General features: G+C 39.7%; 2 protein-coding genes across 2 annotated transcripts; one reads left to right on the top strand and one right to left on the bottom strand.

Moving 5' to 3' along the window:
* Positions 1-12,783: 12,783 nt before the first annotated feature.
* LOC6628747 (uncharacterized) lies at positions 12,784-13,349 on the bottom strand. Its single transcript, XM_002052281.4, has 2 exons — positions 13,139-13,349; positions 12,784-13,069 (listed from the first exon to the last, which is right to left on the bottom strand). Exons 1-2 carry the CDS (start codon positions 13,266-13,268, stop codon positions 12,915-12,917), a joined length of 285 nt encoding a protein of 94 aa, XP_002052317.1. The 5' UTR covers positions 13,269-13,349; the 3' UTR covers positions 12,784-12,914.
* Positions 13,350-24,300: 10,951 nt separating this feature from the next.
* LOC6628749 (ribokinase) lies at positions 24,301-25,807 on the top strand. Its single transcript, XM_002052282.4, has 2 exons — positions 24,301-24,559; positions 24,617-25,807. Exons 1-2 carry the CDS (start codon positions 24,411-24,413, stop codon positions 25,695-25,697), a joined length of 1,230 nt encoding a protein of 409 aa, XP_002052318.2. The 5' UTR covers positions 24,301-24,410; the 3' UTR covers positions 25,698-25,807.
* Positions 25,808-26,019: the final 212 nt, after the last annotated feature.

Raw genomic sequence — 26,019 nt, 5'->3', positions numbered from 1 at the left:
TAATTAGAGACGCGCGTTTTACGGTTATTGTCGTTACGCGTGCGTATCTCTTTTATGCTAAACCGGATGCGCCCGTTCCACCAGTACCCGGAGGACACATTCGCTTGTTTCTGATATGACTAATGTATGCGCATTACGTTTAGCTAAGCAGACCCCTTGCTTCTCTGCCCAACCATGCCCCTACTGTAGTCCATACGGACGTACAGATAATGACAGCTGCAAAGCCCTGCGGCAGCTGAGCGAAACCTGCCACCAGCCAGGAGGCGTGTCCCCAGCGATGGCAACTGCGGCTGCTGTGCAGCGGAAGAGCGGAAAAGCGCTTTGACCATGCGGTCGGGTTAAATGGAACTAACATTTCCATACATTTTGTGGAGATATTAAACAACAAATTTACACACTGAAAAGCAATTTGCGGCTTTCACAAGCAGTCCCATTAAATAAAGGTGTGCAACAAAGATAATAATTATGTTGCTCTATTAAAACCAAAGAGCCTTGAACATGTATTGTGCCGGATACCAACTTAATAATTACTGCATACACAATCAAAAACGTTCCATATAACACATACGATCAGAGGGAAACACAACATTGAATTAGTAATTTTGTGCTCCATGTTTAATAAATCTAGCTCTATAGCAAGATTCGGATTTATTCACATGCCAAGTAAAGAGGAAATATAACATTAAATTGTAGCATTGCTTTACATAAACACGTTTGCCGCCTGTGGAATATTAAAACTACCATTGGGGAAAAATATATTTTACACAAATATTTCAAAAGTCATTTAAAAGCGCGCCCTAACTCTAAGCCCTCTTTTGCGTCGCCCCAGTCAAGCTCAGTAAAGCAATTGCTCGGCAATCTAAATGCGTGAAACTGGAATGGGTAGTACATAATAGAGAGTACAGATTTATAAATAACTAAAATTAATTTTAGTTCTCATCGAATAGCGTTAGCTTTGCCGTTTGTCGGTAGATTAATAAATCTCTGTGAGTCTGGAACTAATCCTTCTAACTTTTTTCTTATTCATCGGAAAAATTTAAAAAACTTTCAAGCTATTGCTTACAAGACTAATTTAACTGTGTTTGCAGACATTTGTATCAGATGTTCATTAACATATCATTTATTTATGTAAACATTTTCTTAAAATTGTAGCAAGGATTAAAATAGTTGTCAAAGTACCAAACAATTTGGGATTACAGCATTCCGTTGAATAGTTTAATTTAAGCAGAGCCCGCCAAAGGCCAAGCCGTATCTATTCTAATTGCAAATTATAACCAAAAAGTGCAGCTGAAATATAAATCCTATTAAAATGTTGGCAGAATGGCACGTTTTCACTAATTTATATTTTGTATTGATGGTTCGCTTTCAACTGTTATTAAACTAATATCAAATGTACTTAGCAAGCAAATTGAATGCGGCAGCTCTCGAGATGCAATTGATTTAAGCTAAATTGAAGTAAAATGCACGCAATGCCACAAACAGAGTACAGAGCAATGAGAAAGCAATTGGCAAACAGTAAAACTGAATTTGATATTCTTAATTAGTTTCTATGGACATGCAACCTGCAATTCGATCTTGCAGAAGAAGTGAGTGGAGCACGCTAGAGTCTCGTAGTGGCCATTAGATATGCTGAGGCTGCTTGTATCACAGTTGCCACATCATGTGTAAAATTGTTCGCTTCTGTGCGGCAGTCAATAAAAGAAAATGTGCCACAAAATGTTGCCAAGGACCAACAAATAAATTGCCAATTTGCTGTGTAGATGGTTAACATTTCTACTAGTTTCGACAAAGAAATGTTGCCTTAAATTTACACCAAGGTGAGCAACAAACATACATTTAATAAAGTGTGATATGTGTGTGTGTGTGTGTGTGTGTGTGTTGCAAAGTTAGTTCCAGCTGTTGCAGCTGCAACATCAACAAATTACGCATACGTCACGTGAGGCTGGGAGCTGCGTGCGGGTCAAAAGGCAGTCCCAAGTGAGAAACAAGCAGCTGTCAGCTCTATATAAATAAGCAAAGCTGAAAAGCTGCAGATAGCAGCAGGCAACTGGCAACAGGCAACGGGCAACGGGCAACTGGCAACATGCAATATGCAACATGCAACACGCCACTGCCAAAAGCAGCTAAAACTCATCCTGTCTAAAGTTAACTTATGGCATAATTCTTTAAAAGTGCTAGCGCCTGGCATTGGCATAATGAATGAGCAGTCGAATGAGCAACCAGTCAGCAGCTGCCACACCCACACACTACCACGTCTGCCCCCTGCCTCCTACCAAAAGTCCTTTCAACTTTGCATACGCATTTGCTTTCCCATTGATTCATAGCGGCTGCTGACAGAGCCATTTGGCGCTGCTCGTGAATGAATGAGTGCATCATCAAGCAGCAGGCAATACGCGGCCAGAGCTGGGAAAACTGAATATGCAGATAATTTTTCTCTTGACATCATTGATAAGATAATTTGCCGTGCACATATGTTATTGATGAATATATTCAATTTTACCGGAGTACATTTTGCTTGTGTTTTCTCGATGTCGACACGAAATTTTTGTAATTTAAAACACTTTTTTTATGACATGTGTGTACCAATTAATCCACTTGTGGATTATACTCAAAATCCACTAATTTTGGTTGGAAAATGTGGCTCAGTGCTGGTATTTTGCATGGTTTATTTCGCGTTTTTAAGCTTAACACTACGCGACGGCAAACGTGCATTCCAACTTATGCTTCAGACTAATCTTTTTACATTTTTGTGAAATATAATTAAGACGTATAGCCCACGGTTGTCATAGCTAATTTATTATTCCCACGGGCGGGAATATTATTAGATGTGTTGCTTTCATTTCGACTATATAAATGTGAAATATAGCTACAGGTTTTATACCCTGTCACTACTGAAAATGGGAAAACCCCCCGAATTGGGCTTGCAATAATTTTAGGAAGTACTAATCTGGTTTTATATTGTTGCGGTTATTCTATTTTTAAGGACTGGGGTGGGGCTTTATCATGCGAGAGAGCTAAGACATCATTACAATTCGAATGATCCAGACAAACATTTGGCAAATGTTTGTAGAGTTCAGCTACAGATAAAAAATACGAATGCAATCATAACTAGTTGCCTATTTTTTTTTTGTATATTGTGTGCCCAATGATTTAATATCTGCACTGGTAGCCGCCTGTGCAATCGGACCTACTGTAACCTTGCTGGCAGCTGGATAATTCTATTAAATGCTTTAACCACATTGGACAGGGTCACGTTTTGGCAGCTGACACGACGACGCCTCTCTGACACTCTGCTGATGCAGCACAAAAAAGTGCAAATAAAATTGAAAATTCAGCGTGCTGGCTGCCAAAATCAACATTCGTCTTCCTCCATCTAAGAGTCAGACGTAGGCCCCGAAGCGACTCGGATGGTTCAGATATGCAGCACACGCAATGCCAAATGTCATGTGCTATATAAAATTGCGGTTGCCTATTTAATGTCACTGCCTAGTACACGACTACACGCCCTCCCCTGCCTGCCTGCCTGCCCTCCAACCAATTGAAAAAATTGTCAAGGTGTCAGTAGTCAAGTTAATTTCAGCAGCTGCCTGCTGCCGCCTTCGGCTGAACGAACTGTGGTTGCGGGCTGCGTCTAACCACTCAGCTGTAAAAGAGCCAAAAGCCAGCAGTCAGGATATCAGGCAGGACACTAGATTCGACCTCGTGTGTATCCGCAAAATGAGTCTCATTGGAAATGAATGTGCAGCTCTCTCTCTATGTCACCTCCCTTTCTGCTTGCCTGGAGGCATAAAAGCATTTCTGTTTCGGTTTGATGACTGTGAGTAAAAGTGTGTGTCTGTGTGTGTCTGTGTGTGTGTGTGAGTGTGTGTGAGTGTTAGCTGCATTTGTCCATTCAAGCTTTTAGCAGTTCAGCTTTTGACAGTTTTCACACGCGTTCTGTTTGATGGCCCTGACAGATCCCAAAACAAAAATAGAAAGAAAAAAAAAAGAAACTCTGCAGTTGGTTAAGCACGAGACCAGAATGGAACTTCATGAATGCGCGCACTCAATATTTATGCAAATTTCTTTTTGCCGCAGAAATTTCCATAATTAAATTCGAAATGAAACAAAATAAAATAGAGAATGAAGGAAAAAGTGTGGTCCTGCCAAAAATGCGCAAAAAAGCTGCAAGAAAATTTGTTGCGGCCGAGAAAAATCACGAAGGCAAAATGCGAGCACAATGAAACTCATGAAGAAGTAATAGATGAACTTGATTACCCTCAAAGGGAAAATCCTTTTCTACAAACAGTTAGAATATAAAAAGAAATCTTTGAAAGCACAGAAAAGCTTAAAAATAGGCTCAGATAGAAAGAGAAGAAACCTTTATGACACAGCACAGGCACTATTGTGTTTGTGTTTATAGATTTATACTTAACAGAACGAAACAAATGTTTACTCAATTTAAGAAAGTTAATTACAAAATTGAAGAGTATATGTAGTCGCATATGTCGCAAGAAACTAGTTCAAACGTATATCATATAACAACAGCTGACGCTTTAGGAAGCTGCAGGAGCAGGAGCCGGAGCAGCAGTAGTACCCAAAAGGATGCAGATGCCTTGGGCGGAACTTAGTCAGTTTCCCTACCAACTTAATGTACACGCCCCCGCCCCCTCCCTGTTCAACTGCAGGCAACCCACTTGTGTATTTTTTCGCCTTTCTTCAGTGCATCAGGAATCACTTGGAGCAGCAGCCACCATAACAATTAAAGAGGCGTGGTTGTGGTGTTGGCATAACTTTGAAAAACTAATTAAGCCAACTTAAGTGCAGCGGCGCCGTTGCCGTTGCCGTCGCCGTCGCTGCCTCCATCCTTTTGGCCTACCAGGCATTTCAATCAAGAGACGCTGCCACAAGAGACGCCCCGAAAAAGTTGAAAGCAGCTGCCAAAAAATGCGAATACTGAGCAGCCAGTTGCTTGGCGGGCGTGGGCTGAAGTAGGTGCAGGAGCAGAGGCAGGGTGGCGGCGGGGTGTCTGTGCTGTGGGTGTTGATTTAGGTTCACTTTAGCGTAAAATGAATGTCCCACTTCAAATAAAAGTCGCAGGCTGTAAATCACGCAGCACCAAGTGCGAGACCGTCTCTATTTGTGTTTGTGACACTTTGCAGGGCGGCGGAACAACACTTGAATGCGCCGCCTGAAAGTCGCTTGCACTTCAGTGTCAACTCAAGAGGAGTGGAGACAAGGAGCAGCAGAAGCTGTAGCTGTAGCTTTAGCTGAAGCTGAGGCAGCCCAAAAATGTCCAACGGCGCGGGCATTGTTGACGTTGTTGATGACGATGCTGCAGTGTTGGCTCGCACCGGAAGTGGCCGTAGCCGCAAGTGTCGGCAGTCTGTGCCGTCCAGCACTTCATAATTTCTTGACAGTGGTCCTGCTGCTGCTGGTGCTGCCCCATTGCCAGCTAGTGCAACGCCTTCGGGTCTCCCTGTGCTAAATGACACTTTATAATTGTGCGCCTCAGTGCAAAAGTTTAACAATAAATTGAAAAGTTTTCACAGTTCTGCTCCTGCGGCTGATGCTGTTGAAGTCAACGCAAGGCGTTTCTTATTATCCTTTTGGGCTACCAATGTTACAAAGCTACAGTGCATCTGGGTGTGTGTGTGTGTGTGTGTGTGTGTGTGTGTGTAAGTGTCCTCTAGTTTTGTTGAGTTTTAAATGTGCATTTTACAAATGTAACTTGTGGTCTTAACGCTGCCCCGGGGGCAACAACAAAAACAACAACAACAACTTAGGCACAACTTTTTGTCTTAGCTTTTAGTTTGTGTACAATTATTGTTGTTGTTGCAGTTGCTGGCACTGCTGCTGCTGCTGATAGTGTGGCCTATTAAGGCAACAACCTCAAATGCCTCAAAGGCAACAACTAAATGTGCCTAACGATTTGGAAGAGCTAACGACAGCTCTACAAACGTTGCCTAATCTTATGCGCAAATCGATAGTATCTTTAAAGAAATAATTATTGCCTACATTTGTGCGCAACATGTTCTTTATTTGTATAATACAATGCTTTTAGTTTTATAGCCCGCTCACAAAGTAAGGCAAACTATATCATTGGATTTATATTTTACTAACAAAATTTCCACGCTTCTGAAGCTAAAGTACTTCTGTAAGTTTGAAGGTTAACAACTTTAAAGTCACCAAATCAAAACGCAGTCAACTTATTTTGACTCTCTTAAGATTTTACTTAGTCGTGCGCAGATACTGTTTAAACGGTTATACACGACTAGAACGTGCTTACTTATAGTTAGATTTTGGCCAGATTTATTAAATGATCAAATATTTTTTAATGTTGTTCTCCGCGACTGTCGTAGGCCTTAACTAATTTCCACTTTGCTACTGAGACTAGGAAAAGAGTACAATTTCAATGGGCCACAGCGAATTGCTTGCTGCTGACACCCGCTTGACATTTCGCAAAGTTCACTAGGTTCATAAGACGGAAATTGCAATGCCAATTACACGCATAATACGCACCATTACATAATGCAGAGGGCCCCATCGGCATTTGATGTCAGCAAGTTTGGCAACAAAAGTTGCCACCCTCTTCACACACACACACACACACACACACACACACACACACACACACACCAAAAAGCAATGCCAAAAAAGTTGCAGTTGCAAGTTAAGCTTGCCCACACGCTGAGCCTCCGCTGAGCCAAACCAGCTGCCACACAATGGAGGCAAGTGGCAAGAACCAAGCGGGGATAATGCGACCAGCACAAACTATTGGGCGTGGGCCATTTGCAGGAAAACAATGTCCCAAAAGTTTTTGGGCAACGCACGGACTACGCGAAAATGCATGCAATGTGCGTTCGCATCCCCTTGCCCCTTGGCACCTCTGTCCGCTCGTAAAGGACAAAGTTACGTAATAAAAAAAATAAAAACTGAAAAAAAAACTTTACGTCGTGACACTCGCCATGCTGCATTTGGGGGCTGCTTTTGTGGCCATGTTGTGCTTCTATTTGTTTTTTTTGTTTTATTTTAGCATATATTTTCTTTTTTGTTGCAACTTAATTTTTTACCCTGCATTTTGTGGTCTTGCAACTTCACGTAGGTGGCAGCGTAATGCCACTTATTTTTATTGCGTGCCATAAACACAAGAATAGCAACTATAAAAATGGATTGCATTGTCGCTTAAATTCTTAAAGATTTTGCCACGCTCCAGCTTGAGTTTGAGCCACACTCATGTCTTGTCCTCAAGGCTTGACCGCTTGACCACATAATTACGCCATGCACTTGCCTCGAGTCTGGCGGCCGGTACTTCAGTTAGCTGCATTGCTTTGTGGTTTGCCCGATGCCATTTTCAGTGCATGTACAAGCTTTAAATTGCAAATAATAAATGCACTCAGATGCGTAATCGTATAAGCTGCTAATGAACCTATTAATAATAACCTCAACAAAAGCTCTGGAAGAGAGTTTTTTTTTTTCTTTAATTTATAACAGATTGTTGCATATGCCTAATAAATTCAAAAGGTTTTGGCACTTATCGCACATATAGGGTAATTTTTTGTTGCTTTGTTTTATCGAGCATTGCAAAGGACTTTTAATCAATCCTTTGAGCCTTCTGTCTTTGCATCTCTTTGAAAAGAATTCCTCTCTACAAAAAGGGTGGGTGGTCTGAGAAGAACTGCAAAATAATCAATTCGACATTTCTTCAGCATGTCTTCCCTTCTCATCATGGACTCTCTAACAAATAAAGTCTCTAGCTCTTATGGGTTCTACGATCGATGCTTTCATACATTCGGACAGACGGACATGGATAGATCAATTCGATTTGCTGGCTGTTAAATGCACTAACACTAACACTAACCTCTTGTTTAAAGAGGGTGGGTAGGGAAGACGATACGTGGTGAAAATTTAGCTGGGCTAGCCCAGACGTACGCGAACAAAGTCGCGTCGGAAATTGCTAGTATATATAAATAAAGTATTATATACGCAGCATATAAAGCCAGCTGCCAATTGGTGTGAAGTGTTTATGGCTGCTGTGTATTTCACCCCCGAACCTGGCGAGGGTGAGTCGTAGCTTCTTGCAGTCACTCTCGCTTTGTATGTTACTTACTGTTCCGTACTTTGGCTCTAATCGCTTCTAATAACGCACAAAATTGAAAAACTTATGCGATATCATTGGGGACTTAAGCAACACGACAAGTGCAGCTGCTGAGGGGGGACTGGACCGAACTGAACTGGACTCGACAACTTGAACAACTGTGACAACTAAAAGCAATAGGGAAAAAAAGAAAACAAGGCAAATGGAGAGTGGAGCGTGGGACAACTGTCATGATATGCCGTAAACATGACCAGCTGTAGCTGTAGCTGTGGCTGTGACCGTGGCTACTGGCAGCAGAGCTGGGCCTGAACCTGGTACTGGACCCTGAGACCGGAGACCGAGTCTGGGACTGGGACTGAGCCTGGTCCAGGATTCCAGTCACATGGACACATATTGAACTCTGGCGGGCTGGCGTGCTGTCGTTCTGGCCGTCTGGCCGTCTGTCGCTGTGTTTATATTTGTTTTTGCACTGTGTCACTTTGGAAGTTGTACAGATTGTACAACAGTTAGAGAGCGTACGGCGTCTGTTTGTTTTAATTTCTCTTATCGGCAGGGCAGTTGGCTCAACAGCAGATGCCCTTCTGGATCCAGACCCCAATCCGGCCCCTACTCCCCCGATGCCATACAATTTTAATTGCACAATGGCAGTTCTTTTGTTTTGCAGCTACAATTTTAAAATGAATTCATGGCTTGTGTGCCGGGCGCTCTATTGTTTGACGGCTCTAAATCCGCAAGGAGTTGACTGCAAATAGAACTTGGCCGAGCCCAAGGACCCGGGAACTAGCATCTAGGAGCGGGCTATTTAATTGAAACTTGCTGTGTGACTCCGTTGGGCCAGCCAATAAAATGTTTAACTTTGATTTAGTTAAGGGATTTCAAAATAAATTCGTTTTAAGCACGTTAAAAAACATCAAAGCAGCAAATCTAGCACAAGGCAAAGCAAAATACATTTTTTAAAGACCTAAAAGATCTCTCAAACATTTTTTGGTGGAAAATTATTACCGTTTTCCCAGCTCAAACTTTGGTTATTTAAAAAAAAAGATGAAGAACATTTAAAAACTGTCGGCCTTTGAGTTTCAGAGTTATTCACACATGATTCGGTCAAGGGATTATAAAGGCTTTCCTTAGGTTCTGTTAAAAGTTAGCCTTGCTCCAACTCTCTTCTGAAGAATGCCCAGTGGATACTATGATAAGCAAATATAGGCTTGGTTAAAGGTTTATTAATATCAGCGTTATCAATAAATAAATATCTTTTAAAACTGTTTGCTCTGACTGACGGACTAGAGACGCACGCTAAGTCGACAAATTCATCAATGAGGGAAATCCTTTGAATATGTGCCATCCATCCGCAACTATGGTTAATTGGAGAAACACGATTCAATGTAAGTTTTTGGCTTATCTACTGCTTTTCAGAAAATCCATTCCCTTTGAATGAAAATGTAGGTCTTTGGGTTAGCGAAAGAAACCTTTTTTTTTGGTCTAAAGCTTCACAGCACGGAACTAATTGACTTTCACTTTTCAACCTCAATATTTTCAAATATCTATGTAATATAATGTGGGCATTTTTTATATGCGAGAAATAATTATTATATAAATAAACATATTTAGTTGGATTTAAATATTATACTTAGCCCCTGGTAGCTTCAACTTAAGCGAATGCTCTTTTAAGAGTATATACCATAATAAAAGTTGAGCACATACATATGTGAGGCTGGAGAGCATTAGAAAAGCCCATCTAACAATTCTCTATCAAGTACTTCATCAGTTTGTAAATGGAGCACTCGCATTCACTCTGTGCATCTGCCACTATCTTGTTGAGAACTGTTGTTGGCCTGAGCTGGTCGTAAAGTCGCACACATTCTGTTAGCCTCTTAATGAGCAGCTCTTAACATTTGGGTCTAATCCCAGGACAAATCTGCCGGAACTGCGTTTGTGTGTCGTAAACATGTTTTCTATCTAAGATGCGGCTGCTGGCGGCAACAAAAATCCCACAAAAAATAACGGACCACAAAAATTAAACAGCCGCCTGACGACTTAGCTGAAAATGTCCAATAAACACATTTATCTGACCCCGAAACATAAAAACCTGCTCAGTCGATAACATTTTATAACTCGACCAAGTGCCATAACTCGCTGTAATGGCCAAGAGCAGACCCATGCAAGGGCAGTTTTCCTGGCAAGAGTTTCAGCAGCCGTATTATGTCCACTCTTGCTAATGAATTAAAGCCCCTGTTAATAAAACTTAAGCAGGCAGACAGACATTATATTCAAGATAATAAATATTTGCATAAAACAAACAAAACTAAACCACAAACTGGCAGCCATAAAAATAAACTTGAAATTATTTTACACTTGGTCATAAACTCATATAAATTTGGGCGCATAAATCAAATTTATAAAAAAAAACCGACAAAAAACTCAAAACACAAAAGGATGCAAACCAAAGGTCGCATAATTTAGTATAGGGCACCACGGCACCTACATCAGCCAAACAAGGACAAATAAGAGACAAAAAAGTAATATGTTTATAGGAGTCGAAGCTCTAATACCCTTTCAGACAACAACAACATGTACATATTCAGTTGCTCTCATGAATATTAATTAGACGATATAGTAAAACATGAAAAGCCATTTTTAAATCAAAAAACGCTTGTTTTATTTAATTTATTCTATATAAATTTAACTTTCAAGCGAATATGCCAATACCTTAAGTTTAATTTAATTTATAGAACAATTACATTCAGCCGTAATGTCATTAGGTCAGCCTTGGTTTGTTTTGAAATGTTGTAAAGCGGAAGAAAAGTTTCCTTTTGCATATGCGTTTGTAAGCAACAATAAATTAAATGGAAATTAATTAAGTTTTGCAAGCCGAGTAATCCATATTTATTTTGCCACAATCTCTAGAGTCTGCCGTGACACTATTGGCTAAAGCAAAAGGCAGCAGCTAAAGTAAGTTTTTACCAAGTTCACTTCAAACCAAAAGTCTATATCGACATTCCAATTAGTAGCATACAATTCAGTGGGTAAAAAGCCGCTCACTAATGATATAGAATTATATTAGACACATTTCAGGAAAAGTTATACTACCCTTGGCTAAGAGTGTAAAAACCAAACGGAAAATAACAGAACAGAAAAAAAAAAAAACAAAAACCAAAACAGAAAGCAAAAAGTGTTAATGAACAAAATAATGAGTTCTAGTGCCCAGTTTTCTGCCACAAAACATTTTATGACACTAACAGCTAAACGCCACAGGGATAACTTCAGCTTCAGAGACACAACAACAACAGCACACACACACACACACACACACATGGAGAACCACACACACATACCTAAAACAAGAATGAATGGCTATTTTTAACACGCCGAATTTTATATACCCTTGTAGACCTGTTGCCTAGAGTTGGTTTAACATTGTACAGACAATTGTTCCCTTAATTTTTGGCGAAATATTTTGAATAGGGAAATATAAGAAAAATATAGGGAAATATAAGCAAAGTTTCAAATAAACCACTTTAAAGGAGACTAGCTTGCATAAAATTAGAGAGACTGACAGAGGGGCCTGGCAATATCGACTCGGCGGATCAAAAATATTTATTCTTTCGATATTGCTAACTTTATTTTAGGGATAGGATTGACAGTTGAGTCGTCTACCAACTCCACGGTGGAGATTACGTGTTCTACTGTGTAGATCAATATGTGGGACATTCGGCACAACTCTACACTCTACCAAAGAAACTTTAACAAGCCTTCAACATATTGAAAAATTATGAAGATTAAAATGTACTTCAATCCAGAAAAAACCCCATTCTTCCTTAATTTTCAACTCACTTTTAACTTTTAAATAAAATGAAAATCAATTGAAATGTAAGGTAAAAAATACTTGATTTTTTGCGCTGTGTATGAATGCGTGACAAATTACAATATCCTCTGAAAGGGTATAAAAAGTGAAGTGAGAAAGCGAGAGAGAGAGAGAGAGAGAGAGAGGACACGTATCGAGGGCTCGCAGCATGCTGGCAATAAATAATCAGGAAAGTTTTCGTTGAATCGAATTATCACCCCCTGAGGTGCAGTTCCGTAATGAATTTGTTTTGGGGTTTTCTTCGGTACGGCATTTAGTTTCATTACGTTTTGCTTTGGCTCCACTGCGGCTGCGTGACCCAACTAGTCTAACCGCTCCTCCCCACTCCCCTCACACACACTCACAAACAACCCTTCACCAACCCACAAAAACTAACTGACGGCCCTGCAGTGTGGCTGAGTCGGTCTTTGATTCAGTTTGCTCAGTTGGTTTGTTTATTTGTCCGTTTCTGGCGCTCTGTAGAGTTTTATTAGTTTGTTTGTTGTTCGGTTTTGTGTTTTTTTTTATAGTCAGCTTCTCTGGCTCTGTTTAGTATGGCGTATATATGTTTACAGTATGTAAATCCTCGGGCGCATATTCATTTGATTTGATGTGTTCTCTGTTGGCCAACAATTATTTGCTGTCCGGGTCTGATTTTTTTTTGGAATTGTGGGTTGTTTTGGCATTGATTTTATTGGTCCAGCTTCGATTTGTTGCCTAAATGGGAAATTGAATTTTCGACCTATTTGCTGTCATTTCACTACTACACAAAATAAATAGCTTAACAATTTTGGATAACAATCTTATTGTTTCATCTTTATATATTTTCTTAAGTCGTGTTTCCAAAAAATATACAAAAATCAAATTAGACTTAAAATATTAGTGCACGCACGATTTTGTGTATTTCTTGAATAGAATCCATAAAATTAAAACTATGAAAAATTTGTTATAAATTGCACTACATCCGTATAATTGCTCTATTGTTAGAATCCCAACTTATTTTTGCTCATTTTCCCGAATGATATAAAAATGGAATGTGCCGTGCTTATTGGAGAAACAAGCGATATGCGGCATTGAGAGCAAGAAACACATTTCTACCCGTGGATCGCCCATACTGGGAAATTTGTCATCAGTTAGTGCCCTGTAACCAGCTGCAAAGAACAAGCAAGACAAACTCAAGACACTTATCTTCCCAATAATATTTTGCTTTTGAAACTTACCACGTATCTGGGCGAGAGTCATGGTATGGTCAGGCGTGGTGCACTTGGCATTCAATAAGACACGCCCCACATTGGTCAGTATATTGGGATGATAGCGTCTTACTTTATAGAAATAATTATCCAGAGCCATTATTAAAATGGATTAATAATCAGATGTGTATAAGAATAAAATTTGAAACTTGTCCACACAGTATGCTGTCCATAAATGAAATGATAAAAAGGTCACAGCACTCTCTGTATACCTGTTTTATCAGACTAGAAATGCCCACCACCACTTTTCCCTCCCACTTACTCTCTTACTCTCTTTCTCTCACTCGCTCTCTCTCTCTCTGCATCAGTTTTTCAATGCGTTTGTTCCTCCACCACATCTGGTGGTGGGTTTCTTTCGAATTGAGATCGTTGACCGTTTTGAGCAATTTGGTGGTGGAATCAGTCTGTGCGCGTGTCTTGGCTAGCTTTAGTGCAGACACAAACCTCAAACTGTTATACAATGGCAAAAAAAAAGCACCGAATTTTGTTGACCAACCGCACATCTGAATTAAATACCCTATATATATTTTTATTGGCGAGCTCGGTATTCCTTAACCTGACCAAACAACGGCATGCCGAGCGCGGCGATAAAAAACTTTTGCCACCATTATTATTCGGCGTTAAGGCTGCACAAAAAGTAAGAAACAGAAACGAAAAATGGAGGGAGTGAGAGATCGGGAGAAAGCATGGAAAATGACTTCAGACAAAAAAGTTGTTCTTACAATATTTTCACACTTGCGGCAAACGAAGAAGCAAAATAATTACAAACTTGTGGGCGAGGTAGACAAAAAGGACAACAACAGCAACCAAACCACACGCAAAGGCAGCACGAAATACAGCTGAAAATAAATGTAGCGTATGGGCTATATAACACCCTGTAGTCAACGAAAAAGTGTTATAAACTAAATTTTTAAGGTGTACTTTTATATTTTATAATTTTAAGATACTATATAAGCAAACGAAAATAATTGTATATAAAATAGTTATTAGATCTATAAGTTATGCATTATTCATTTTATCACCAGATAAAGGGTATACAAATATGAAATTAATTTTTATCCAGTATTTTTTTTTTCTTAACATATTAAATCTTGTTGAAGGTCGGGCTCTGAGGGGATTTCGGGAACCCGAAAGATATGCCAAACAAGTCGACAAAGTCATTTTAATTTAAGTTGTGCAACATTTCAACACTTTGGTAAGTGCATTTTCACAGCCTGCCTTTAGGCGCTTTCACTGTGTTAGTTGCGTTGTCCCCTCCAATGGCAACGATGCACACACACACACACACACACACAGTTCAGTCAGTGAAAGGTGTGGGTGTATATGTGTGTGTGTGTGTGTGCCTACAATAAGCAACCGCTTTGTGCAACAATTTGGGCTTCCTGCAACGTTCTTAATTTAAATGTTTCCTATTTTTGGGGCATTTTTGGCAATTCGCATATTTTGTGGCTAATATTTGTGGCCAATATTTGTGGCACTTAATATTATTGCTTCCTTTAATTGCCTTTATTTGCCTAGTTTACAGTTTAATCACCATAAAAACCGTTTAGAGGGAATAAATATATATTATATGAATGTATATGAAGAGAGAGAAATTTAAATGTACCTTTAAATAGATCATTTTAAAATTTCATATAATCTCTATTTAATTGCAATTAAATTTATTTGATCTTTTATGACATTCTAGACAAAACTGAACACCCTTTCGGCTCATTCTCAACAGTGGGAAAGAGGTATATCAGGACGGGCAATCTACAAATCAATACTGAGTTTCAAGTCGTAAATTTAAGGCATTGCCAACTCATTAAGATCTCACCTGCGGGCGTTATCTGCGTTAAGCCCACGCATATATCGATTTGTATCGTTCAATTTTGCTTAGTTGACAATTATTATTATTATGGCATATCATAAAGTAAGAACCAACAACCCAAGCTTTTACCACCAATGGCTTCTTCCCAAATATGTTTACTATTTGCTTAGCCAGATGATTTCGATATCATTATGCATATCTGATATATGTGGATTCCGATGCTGAAGCGCCTTTCATTCAGCTGGCTTGCATCATCCGCCTAGCTTGTTACGGCCACGCATCATAACTTGAAGCTCATTAAAACACATGCGCCGCTAGGTGAATGACAGCGAAATGTAAAAGCTGCAAACACAGTCAGCAAAACTATACCACACACACACACACATACATCCAGGCACACACATGTGCGCATATGTGAGCTGTAATTGTACATAAACACACACACACACACACACTTATACTCTCTGAGGTATCTGCGCATTGTGCATTTTGTGAATAAAAATTTGCAACGAACATAAAATTCGCTGCGGAAGTTATTTCACGCTTGGAGCGAACCTCTGCCGCTGCCGCTGCCGCTGCCTCTGTTTGGGGAGGCGGCACGTCAAAACTAACTAACGAAGTAACAAACGCCCAAGTGGGTGGGACAGAGCGCTGCTGAAGAACTGGAGAGTCAGAGGAGGAATTAAGCAGCGTAACAAGCTGTCAGTATATGAGTCACTGTTATTCTATGTGTATGTGTGTGTGTGTTGTGTGTGTGTGTGTGTGTGTGCGTGCCTGTGTATATATGATTACAGCGTAATTGGTTTCAAGTTGCGGACACGGATACATGCACAAAAAGTCGTTGCAACAAGTTTAATTAACATAAAATATGCAGCAACAACAGCAACAACAAAAACTTGCATTTAAAATCAAATTACTGAGCGTCGGCTTCACGTGTGCATGTGTGCGAATGTGTGTATCTGTGTGTTTTTTTAATACCATCAATATTACTGTAGCATACTTCTCGGGGCTCTGGCCAATGGCCATTCATAATTTGTAGAAAATCATTTTTCCGGTATTTTCTCTTATTTATTTCTATAAACACAACAATAATAAAACCTTGAACAATTGTTGTTTTCGTCGTTGTTGTTGTTGTTGTTGTTGTTGTTGTCGTTGTTGCGGCCGACGCATTTATTAATTCCAATCCATTTGCGCACTTGATTTACGCCCCACATAAATCCCTTAATAAATGAAGCTCTCGCAGGCACTTCGAGGTCATAACTGCCTCTTGGCTACCAATACAGAAACACACACACACACACACACACACACACACACACACACACACACACACACACACACACACACACACACACACACACACACACACACACACACACACACTCACGTTCATTCAAGAAATTTGCTGTTTTGCATTAATAATTGCAATATTCTGCAAATGGAACACAACAATCGGCACATTTTCTTGGATTATTGAGTATATTCAGAAAATCAATCTCAGTTCAATTTTCAGCATTTTTGACAAAGTTAAAGTTAAAGTTAGAATTGGGACTTGTTCAAAAACCTTTGGAAATTCTTAAGATTTCGATTTGGAAAAAGACAATATTGTGTGTAAATTAAGGTGCTGCAAAATTGATATGTCCATAATACATAAGAAGCTATCGACACCTCTTCTCTCTGTGGTAAACATCTTGATTGACATTATCATTGAAATGTCATCAATAGTTGTGCAGATAAATCTAAAGCTCTTATCTCTTATCAAAAGATGGTCATCAGATAGTCAGTTATAAAGAGAATTAGATAGATGTATGGAAAGATGGCCTTCAGCTCAGCTTAGTTCAAACAGAACTAATCAATTAACCAAATACTGTGCCAAGTGCAGAACTGAATTTGGCTAACATTGCACAATTTGTTCAACTGTCAAACTGTCTAATTGAGTGTAGACCCACACACACACACACACACAGCACAGCTCAACACCTGAATGAATCGAAGTTTTACTTGACAAGTCTCAATATATATACAAATGCTTGTGTATATACACATAAACTATGCTCCATATCTAACCCAATCGACTGTCTCTGGCGTGTGCAATCAATTTCAACTAAATACCGTCTTCATGCATAATTGCTTGCCCGTGTGTGTGTACAGTGTGTTTGCTGGCGGTGTATTTTGTGTGTGTGTGTGTGTGTGTGTGTGTGTGGGTGGCTGTACTTATAGAGCGTGCTTAATATGGCAATTAAAAGATGATTCCAATTAAGAGTTTAGTGCGTGCATTGCACAATACACGTATCTGCCACGCAACATTGTGCGCAAATTGCATTAGCATTAGAGCGCCGAGCTCTATTAATTGCCATAATAAACAGGACATGCCCAGAAATTAGTTAAATCAAGTACACATTGTAATACAATTTAAACCTCATGCCCGCAACTAGCGTGCTATCAGAAAATTACTTTTGAATAAACCAAGGAACAAGAGATATTGAATTTCCTATAAGAACATAAAATAAAATGGCTCGACTTGGAGCTATGCTATAATATGATTGACAGACTGAGATTTTTGAAATTTGTAATAATAACAGTTTAAAGAGACTTTTACATGTGCTTAATTAATGTCAGAGGGTTGTATTTGATACTGGAATAAAGCAGATGATGTGTTCGAAGTTTTCGACATTCTAATTCTTAAATGTTTTAAGCATGCGAATTAATTTAACTATTCTATCTATATTCCACCCTTTCAGGCTGGGCTGAGCCAGGCCCTGGTAGACTTTTTTCGTGCATGCTTGGAGGCTTTGCATGTTAGAATTTGCCAATCTTTGTTAGACTCTTCTGCCATTGTCAATTGGTTACAGGGTAGAGCAATAAAATAATATATTGCAACCCTAATCTATAATTAAATCGTGTAAACTTTCGCCTGCGTTTACACGAGGGCATTAATATTAATTGCTTATATTTAGCACTATTAAATAGCTTAATTAAATTTCCACTTAAATTACTGCGCACTGTTTGTGCAAATATAAAAAATATAAATGGGTTAAAAAAAAAAATGGTAAGCGGCCACAAGCAATTAATCAGGGACAAGTGCTAAGCGGGGGATTGTACTTGGACAAACAAACAATTTACATAAATTAAACAAACTAAAAGTGCTCTGCACATAATTAGAAATATGATACTCGACACACTACCCACAATATTCAATTGATTTATGCAAATAGCAAAACCGCATAGCAAAATGCAAATTTGTCAAACAACCAACAGCAAAACAAGAACAGGATTGCCCCGACCAGGAGATACCCTTTAGCGCTAAAAAAAACCGTTCAGCTTTCTTCATAAGAAATCAAGTGTCCTTAGCTTGGAATCTTAGAGCTTGACGCATTTATCGGCTAAAAATTATTATAAGAAGAAAACACTTTAAGGGATGTTTTTTTTATTCTGTCAGTTACATACACTGCACAATCAATACACCCTGTTTACGCAGAGTACAGGGTATATACAGTTGTGAGTAAATAAATGAATACACAGTTTATATATTGAATATAGTACAATGAATTATATTCGTTTACAAACTATTTGCATGTTATGTTTATGTCAAGTTCTCGCATGTTAGATCCACATGTCCATGTCCTGCCCCCAGCTCTATATGTATGCCATGTCCGGTTTAGTTTGCGTTTTGTGCGTGGCAAAATGCAACCAAGTGCAAAACCAAACCGACCAAAAATTGCATAATAAATATTACATTAATTTTATTTTACTTCATTTTCTCATAATTTTTTAATGCTGTTAAGTTTTTCTTTTATATTAGTTGGCCTGATACAAATTACAAATTACTTTTAATCTTTTATGCATTGTATTTCCGTATAAATAATTAATATATAATATGTTACGAATAAAAAATATATATGGTGTTTATCTAAAACATCGTGTAATATTCATTAAATCCGTATAACTTTTGCATTAAACCTCTTTTTCATTCGATTTTTGACCAAGAATCAGCAACAAGTACGTCTCATTTGAAATTCAGCGCACATATTTTCCTTATAAAAAAACGCACTCCAACAATAAGTACATTTTCCCAGCCGAATATTTTAATTTATTCATTGCACACATTTCAAATTAAAAACATTTTTTACATTCTGCCAATTAAAGTCAAGAAAATTGAAGGTTATTTTTTACAATTTCTGAAGCGGCTGACATATATTAATTTCATAAATGTTGCGTGCAGACTTTAATGAAAAATGGGAGCACTCAAAATTAATAACACAAAGCGCACATTTAATGCAAATTGCAGTCAGGAGACTGCGACTACGGCCAACTTGGGGGGTTGAGTTTTTGGGGCTGGCATCTAATGTGCTGTCAGCTCATTGCCGCCGCTGCGCCTGGCCAGCCACATCCCAGCCCACCACTTTGAGGCGTGTGTGCAGTAATTATGAGGGCATTATGTTGAATCCACAATCGTTATTGCATGGACATGCTGGGAAGCTGTAGACATGGACGGTCAGGACGATGACGAGGAGTGTGACAAGGATGCTGTGCTGCCATGGACCCTGCTTCTTGCGACGCTCCACATGCCCCAACATTTGCGTTATGCATAAACTCAGCATGTTTTCACTATTTGTGTGTGTGTGTGCAGATCCGAGAGATGACTAGCGGATAGCTAAAGTGTGAGTGCCACACACGCCTGTTGGGCTGTCTGCTGTGTCTAAATTGCGACAACATTATTTAATTGAAACTAATTTGCCATTTTGCGGTCGCCATCAAAATATTTAATGCTGCTCCAAGGGGCGTGGCTGCCTCAGCAACTCCTGTGCTTGTTATGTTGACCGGTCGTCAATGTGGGTCAATTTGTGCTCTAGCTCGGCATTTGCCACCAAATGCTTGTAGATGGCTTTAAGCGGGCCCCATTGAGCTGGCACTCTCACTAGAAGTTTGCTCTGAAAATAGACTACACAGAATCACAACCTGTTTCTCAACCATTTCAGACACCTGTATAGCTTGCCATATTTCTCACCTTGTAGAAATTGCACACACGTAAAAAAATTAAGCGCTTTATAGCATGCAACTCGTATAACGAGTAATATGAGAACTATGGGTACTAAGGTACTAAGGCTACTAGGTGCTAGAGCAGATGCTCTGTTTACTTTAACGACTTGTCCTGCAACAACTGCATCAGCAGCAGCAACAACAGCGGGGAGAACAAAAACTTATAGCTGAGCTGTCTAGAGATGAACTAAGGCGACAGCAATCGATGTTGGCTAGAAAAAGGCTAAACACTTGCAGCGAAGCAAAGTAGAACTTTTGAATTGGATTTCCGTAGCAAAAGCAATTCATTTTTTGGTGTATGCCTTATGAATATTTTATGAGCATAATTAAACCAAGTAAAGCAATTAGTCATATAGAGTAATATGATAATATATGCATATAAATGGTAGAGAGTACCCAAACAGGAGATATCCTGCATTTTTTCAGATGTCCCTGTAGATGTGATCATTTAAATAGATAGACGTAATATAGAAGAGTAAAACTTCCGACCCCTACAGTAGGCTTGAACGTCTGGACTACACAATTGAATGTTAATCTGATGTATCTGTCATTTATAATCGCAGATAAATGCGCAATCACTCTGGGCTAATGTCCTTTAGTCAAATTCAGCCTTATACATATAATTGCAAAATCCTTTTTATTTTTTGAAATATTTTCAGTATTCAAATATAAAATGTTCAATAGTTTTCCAACAATAAAAATATATTTAATGTATGAATTTGACGACGAGGCGTTGTTTCGAACTAAGGATTAGACCACCGAAATTTTTAAGCTAGCCATAATAATTGTTAAAAAAAAGCTTAAGTCACAGCATTGTCTGACACACACCCAAGTACACACACACACACACACGCACACATGGCGCATGACACCGCCGGCTGCAGGCGTGGCATAAAGTGAGCAAAACGCACGTGACGCTCATCAATTTGGCGCACTTTGCCTTCGCCGCGCTGTTTTTAATGCGCTCTACCGACTATAGCGTCGACGAGGACGAGGACGAGGACGAGGACTAGGACGACGACGACGATGATGATGATGACTCCCATTCCCACTGCCACTCCCACTCCCACTGCCGCCTCACTCCGACTCGCTGGATTCGTTACTGTTGCTGCACACGATCCTGAACCTGAACCTGGCTGACTGCATCGTTCCGCACATGCTGTGCACGTCGTTCCTTACTGTCTCAGTGTATGCATGTGTGTGTGTGTGTGTGTGTGTGTCACGATTTTGCATATTAATTGCATTAAGTTATAGCCACCGACGCCGCCGCTAGATGGCGCCACATGCGCCACATAGCCCATGGCTTGCAGCTCCAGTGATAATTTCAGCTTGGTAAATCCACTTTGCTGCACATGTTTGGGGCTTAGTTGTCCTGTGCTTAACTGCAATTCGAACTGGCTCGCCCGCAAAACCCGAAAGCCCTGGATAAACGCCACACTCACACACACACACAGACACCCACACACACCCACACACATGTACTATTTATAATACGTGCAGCAACTTAAGTTAACTAAACAACCTTTGTTGCCATGTTCCAAATGGTTCGTCCACTTGAATTTATTTATAACAACATTCTCAATGGGAGCAACGAAATGCGATACGCGGCAAATATATATCTACAGCTACACAAATGCAGATACATATAGTTTTTATACATACATACAAATATTTTCAGATATTTCAAAATGTTTGCTGCCTGTTTGCTATTTTTAACATGAGTTCATTCATAAGCAAATAAAAGTACTATAAAATATGTTCAGATTTTAGCTCTTTATTCTGGCCTTGACGTAAAGATACCAATATGCATACATATCAAAAGTATCTTGATATTATATTATAAAATTGTTTAAATATAGACCTTTTATTTTGAGCTTCATTTGAAAATCAGGTAATTATTCTTGTTTAAGCAAAATAACTTTATTACACTTATTACACAATAACCATTTTTGTATCTTAGAAGTTGATTAATTTTAAATGTACTGGATTTTTATCACGCTGCCCAACACTGAATCTAGTTCTTATGAATCATATGTATATGTAGATCGTATCAGATCTTCCTATCAAAGGAATTTGATTTTATTTGTCTTAATAACTGAGTTTATTTCGGCTTGCACCATATATTTAACTGTTTAACATATTTGACATTAAGTTGGTTGTTTCGCGATATTGTTGCATTAAACGACTGCTTAATGTTATTGTTGTTTTTGTGATGTTTCGCCAGATTTCGCTCCATACTTCTTTACATTCCATATGCTTATTTGAATACTATTGAATGTAAGGAAGCATGGAACTCTCAAAGGCCAAGTAAGCACAATTTAAAAACCATTACAACTCACACACTCTTAACTTTAATATCTTACTTGCGTTGTTGCATTTCCATTTTCCGTTTTCCCAGTCTGTTTCGCTGCTGATTTTCACTTAAATAATGACAATGGTGAATGTAATTGCAACAACAATTGGCAAAAAACATTTTACACAATACTCTGACTGCAATTTTCGGGGCAATTCTTAGCCAACTATAGCGTTTTTTTGTTTTATTTTTTATTTCTTTTTCCTGTTTTAGAACTAAATCCTTGGTATCCTTGTGCTTCTTGCGCTCCGGCTGTGGCTTGCAAATTTTCCTGTTTCTCGTTGGCTTTGGTGGTTTTAGTTTTATTTTGTGCTTTTTGTTAGTGGTTGGGGTAGATGGGGCTTAATACTTTTTGCCGTGCGTTTTTATAGTCCAACTGCAATAAAGCAATTTTTAAGCGCAGTGAAGTGTGTTTATATGTGACTGGGCGTTGTGGGGCGTGGTCCTGAATACAACTCTTGTTCGCGTTGTATCTGCTTTTGTTTTTACTTTTTTTATTTGTTACATTTTTCACGCGCCTGCACAAAAAATTCATAAACTTTTTGCCAGCTGTTTTTTTTCTCGTTTCGTTTTTTTTTTTAATGCTGATTTTTTGCGTGTGTTTGTGTGTGTGTGTGTGTGGGCGCCTCACGGCGCCCGCAATAAAATTGCGCCCTTTCTGTTTGGACTTTGTTTTTTATGCGCATATTTTGCGCCACATGGCCAGAGAGACTGAGAGGTCCACCGCGCGTGCCCCACCGCCGCCGCCTGCTGCGTCTCTGTGTATGGCTTTAGCTTTGCGCTTAAACGGTTTTTTCTTAACATTTTTTGTTATATTTGTTAATTTTTGTATTTGTCCGTTTCTTTTTTTTTTTTCTCTCTCTGGTCACATTCCGGCAACGAAATGTGCCACACAAAACAAAATCCGCGTTGCGCACAGTTTCGATTTCGAGAAACAGATCCAACAAAATCAAAACTTAAAACCATACACGAGATGGTAGTTAACGGCGTGCCCTGGCAAATGCGACTGTCCTCTAAGCGCAGTGTAAACAGACGTTTATATAGGTGCCTAAAATTAAAAACTCGCCAGCCCTCGATTCCGAGACCCACATGAAGCGTCGCAGTCGACCCGTTTGCAGGTCAAGTCCAACACATGTGCTCCGTTATAGTTTTTACCTACTTGAAGAGCATCAACAAATGCGACGCTCTTAATGGCAATACCCACGCGGCGTCGCCGTCGCCGTCGCCGTCAGCGTCAGCATCAGCATCAGCGTCAGCGTTGTTGATGCAGGATGTGGCACATGGATGCAATCTGCAGACACTGCAGGCGTTTCCCAGCGCCCGCCTAAAGTGTACCGGGTCAGGCCTGGCCAGATCAGTCCAGCCAGTCAGACCATGTGGTGCGCATTTTTACAGCAAATCAACAGCTCGAATGTCAAATGGTAATCATATGTTCAAGATTTCGATCTAGGGAAGCTCGCATTCTAAACAGCATTGTAAACAAGAAATAGAGGCTTAAACAACAATTAATCGAGCAATTAATAATGCTCAATTTTAAACAATTATTATGTAAATATCTCACACAGAACAATTAGCTTTATCGCAGCTAGCCTCTTTTGTATTTAAGAAAAAAATAATTACCGAAACTAAATTGACCCATAAATATAAAATATTAACTCATATATTTTTTTTACTGTAAAACTTGTTATTGGTCTATCTCAAAAGGATATTTTTCGTATTATCGTATTATTTTTTGCACCAACTTAGCTTTAGTTTCTGCTTATAGTCACCAATAAATAAATGGGTTCGAACCGGTTTATTTATTTTCCATCAACTACAACAACACCTGAATTAACTGTGAACTCCACCTTTAGTAGGCAGCCGTGTGGCAGGTACTCATTGAAGTTCGACGAACGTCAAAACTTACGAGTCATATGAAATGGTAGCAAAACATTTAGAAACCTTGTAAGCTTGTTGCCAAACAGGCTTTTTTAAATTGTTCTGCAGTAAGTTTTTGTACAGAAAAAAAAGAGTGTTTCACTTAGCCAAAATTTGCTACTATGTATAAAGCTGCTAAAGTGAATTTTAAGTCAATTATTTTAAAAATCAAATTATTTGGCCTAACAAAATTCTCGAGCGGAAAGCGCAAGAAATCCGAAATGGAGCTGGATGTGCTAGTGTTTGGTTCATCAAATATCGACTACATTACGTAAGCGCTTCTCTACAAATCCATTTGCTTATCCATGGAACCCTTCAAATCCTGCAGGTATGTCAATGAGCTTCCCAGGCCCGGGGAGACGTTGTTTGGCATGTACAGGGAACAATGCTATGGCGGCAAGGGCGCCAGCCAATGCGTAGCAGCTGCGAAACTGGGCGGGAGATGTGCCCTGGTGTCCAAATTGGGCCAAGATAAGCTTGGCGATGACTACTTCGAGTATCTGCGAGAATTAGGGATCAATGTGGACTTTGTGGATAGGGCAGAGGGCAAGCAAACGGGCTTGACGGAAATCATTGTGGCCGATAATACTGAGAACGCTATCATCGTGATGGCCGGTGCCAACGAATGCCTGAAGACCCCCGATGTCTCCCGCGCAAAGAAGGTGTTCAAGCGCGCCAAGGTACTGATTTGCCAACTGGAAACGGATGAGAAGGCCGCCCTCTGCGCGCTGAAGCAATTTAAGGGTGAATCCATTTTGAATGTCTCGCCGGTACCCAAAAATATGAACGTAGAGCTGATCAAAGCGCCAACTATTTTGTGCGTCAATAGGTTGGAGGCGGCACAGCTAACGGACCGCGAGGAGATCAAAACACTGCAGGATGCCAAGGCGGCTGCCAATGATCTGATAGACAAGGGTGCCAAGAGTGTCATCATCACGATGGGACCACTGGGCGCTGTTCATTTGTCAAGTAAGGATCGGGAAGTCTGCACCCAGTGTCCGGCAGCGCCAGTGCGCTTTTTGGCCGACACTTCTGGCGCGGGTGAGGCCTTTTTGGGCAGTCTGGCCTACCACATGTCAATGTTTCCAAATCTGAGCCGGGAGAGTCACATCAGTGCGGCCAACATTTGTGCCGCCTACGCTGTTGGGCATCGTGGCACTCAGCCCAGCTTTCCGGGCCCGGAATTGTTCCAGGCGGATCTGTGCCATGCGTCACCGGAGTTCAATGTGATACCCGACAAGGCTCCAACGCCGGAGCAATCTGTATCAGAGCTTCCGCCAGGAGCCGCAGACCCACCCGCCCCAGAAGAAGACCCTAAGCCGGAGCCACCAATGGACCAGGATGAATCACATGAACCAAATAAAATCGAAGAGCAAGAAAAAAACGAACGGGAATCAATTCCAGCATGAGAAACACCTTTGCTAAACTTAATGATTTTTTTTTAATGGACAGAACAAATAGTTTTCTCAAATCCTGGTTTTTAAAAAACTCTAAATAAACGAAAAGATTATTTCTGCAATTTAGATTTATGTCCTGCAAGCCATGCCGCAGGATTTATATTCGCTTAATTAAGCAGACCATTGCTGAAATGTTCTCCCAATTAACATTTTGTGACCAGTGCAATGAAACTTAATCGAACTGTAATGAAAATTGTCAACGTGTCAGCAGCGTTGGTCAAAGTAAAAAATCCGAGAAAAAAAAGAATTCACAATTGCGTATTTTAATTAGCAA

Source organism: Drosophila virilis, chromosome 4 (assembly GCF_030788295.1).
Source record: "Drosophila virilis strain 15010-1051.87 chromosome 4, Dvir_AGI_RSII-ME, whole genome shotgun sequence".
In the NCBI taxonomy this organism is placed as follows: domain Eukaryota; kingdom Metazoa; phylum Arthropoda; class Insecta; order Diptera; family Drosophilidae; genus Drosophila; species Drosophila virilis.
The sequence above is the reverse complement of the archived record's forward strand: the minus strand, read 5'-3'. Positions and strand labels throughout refer to the sequence as shown.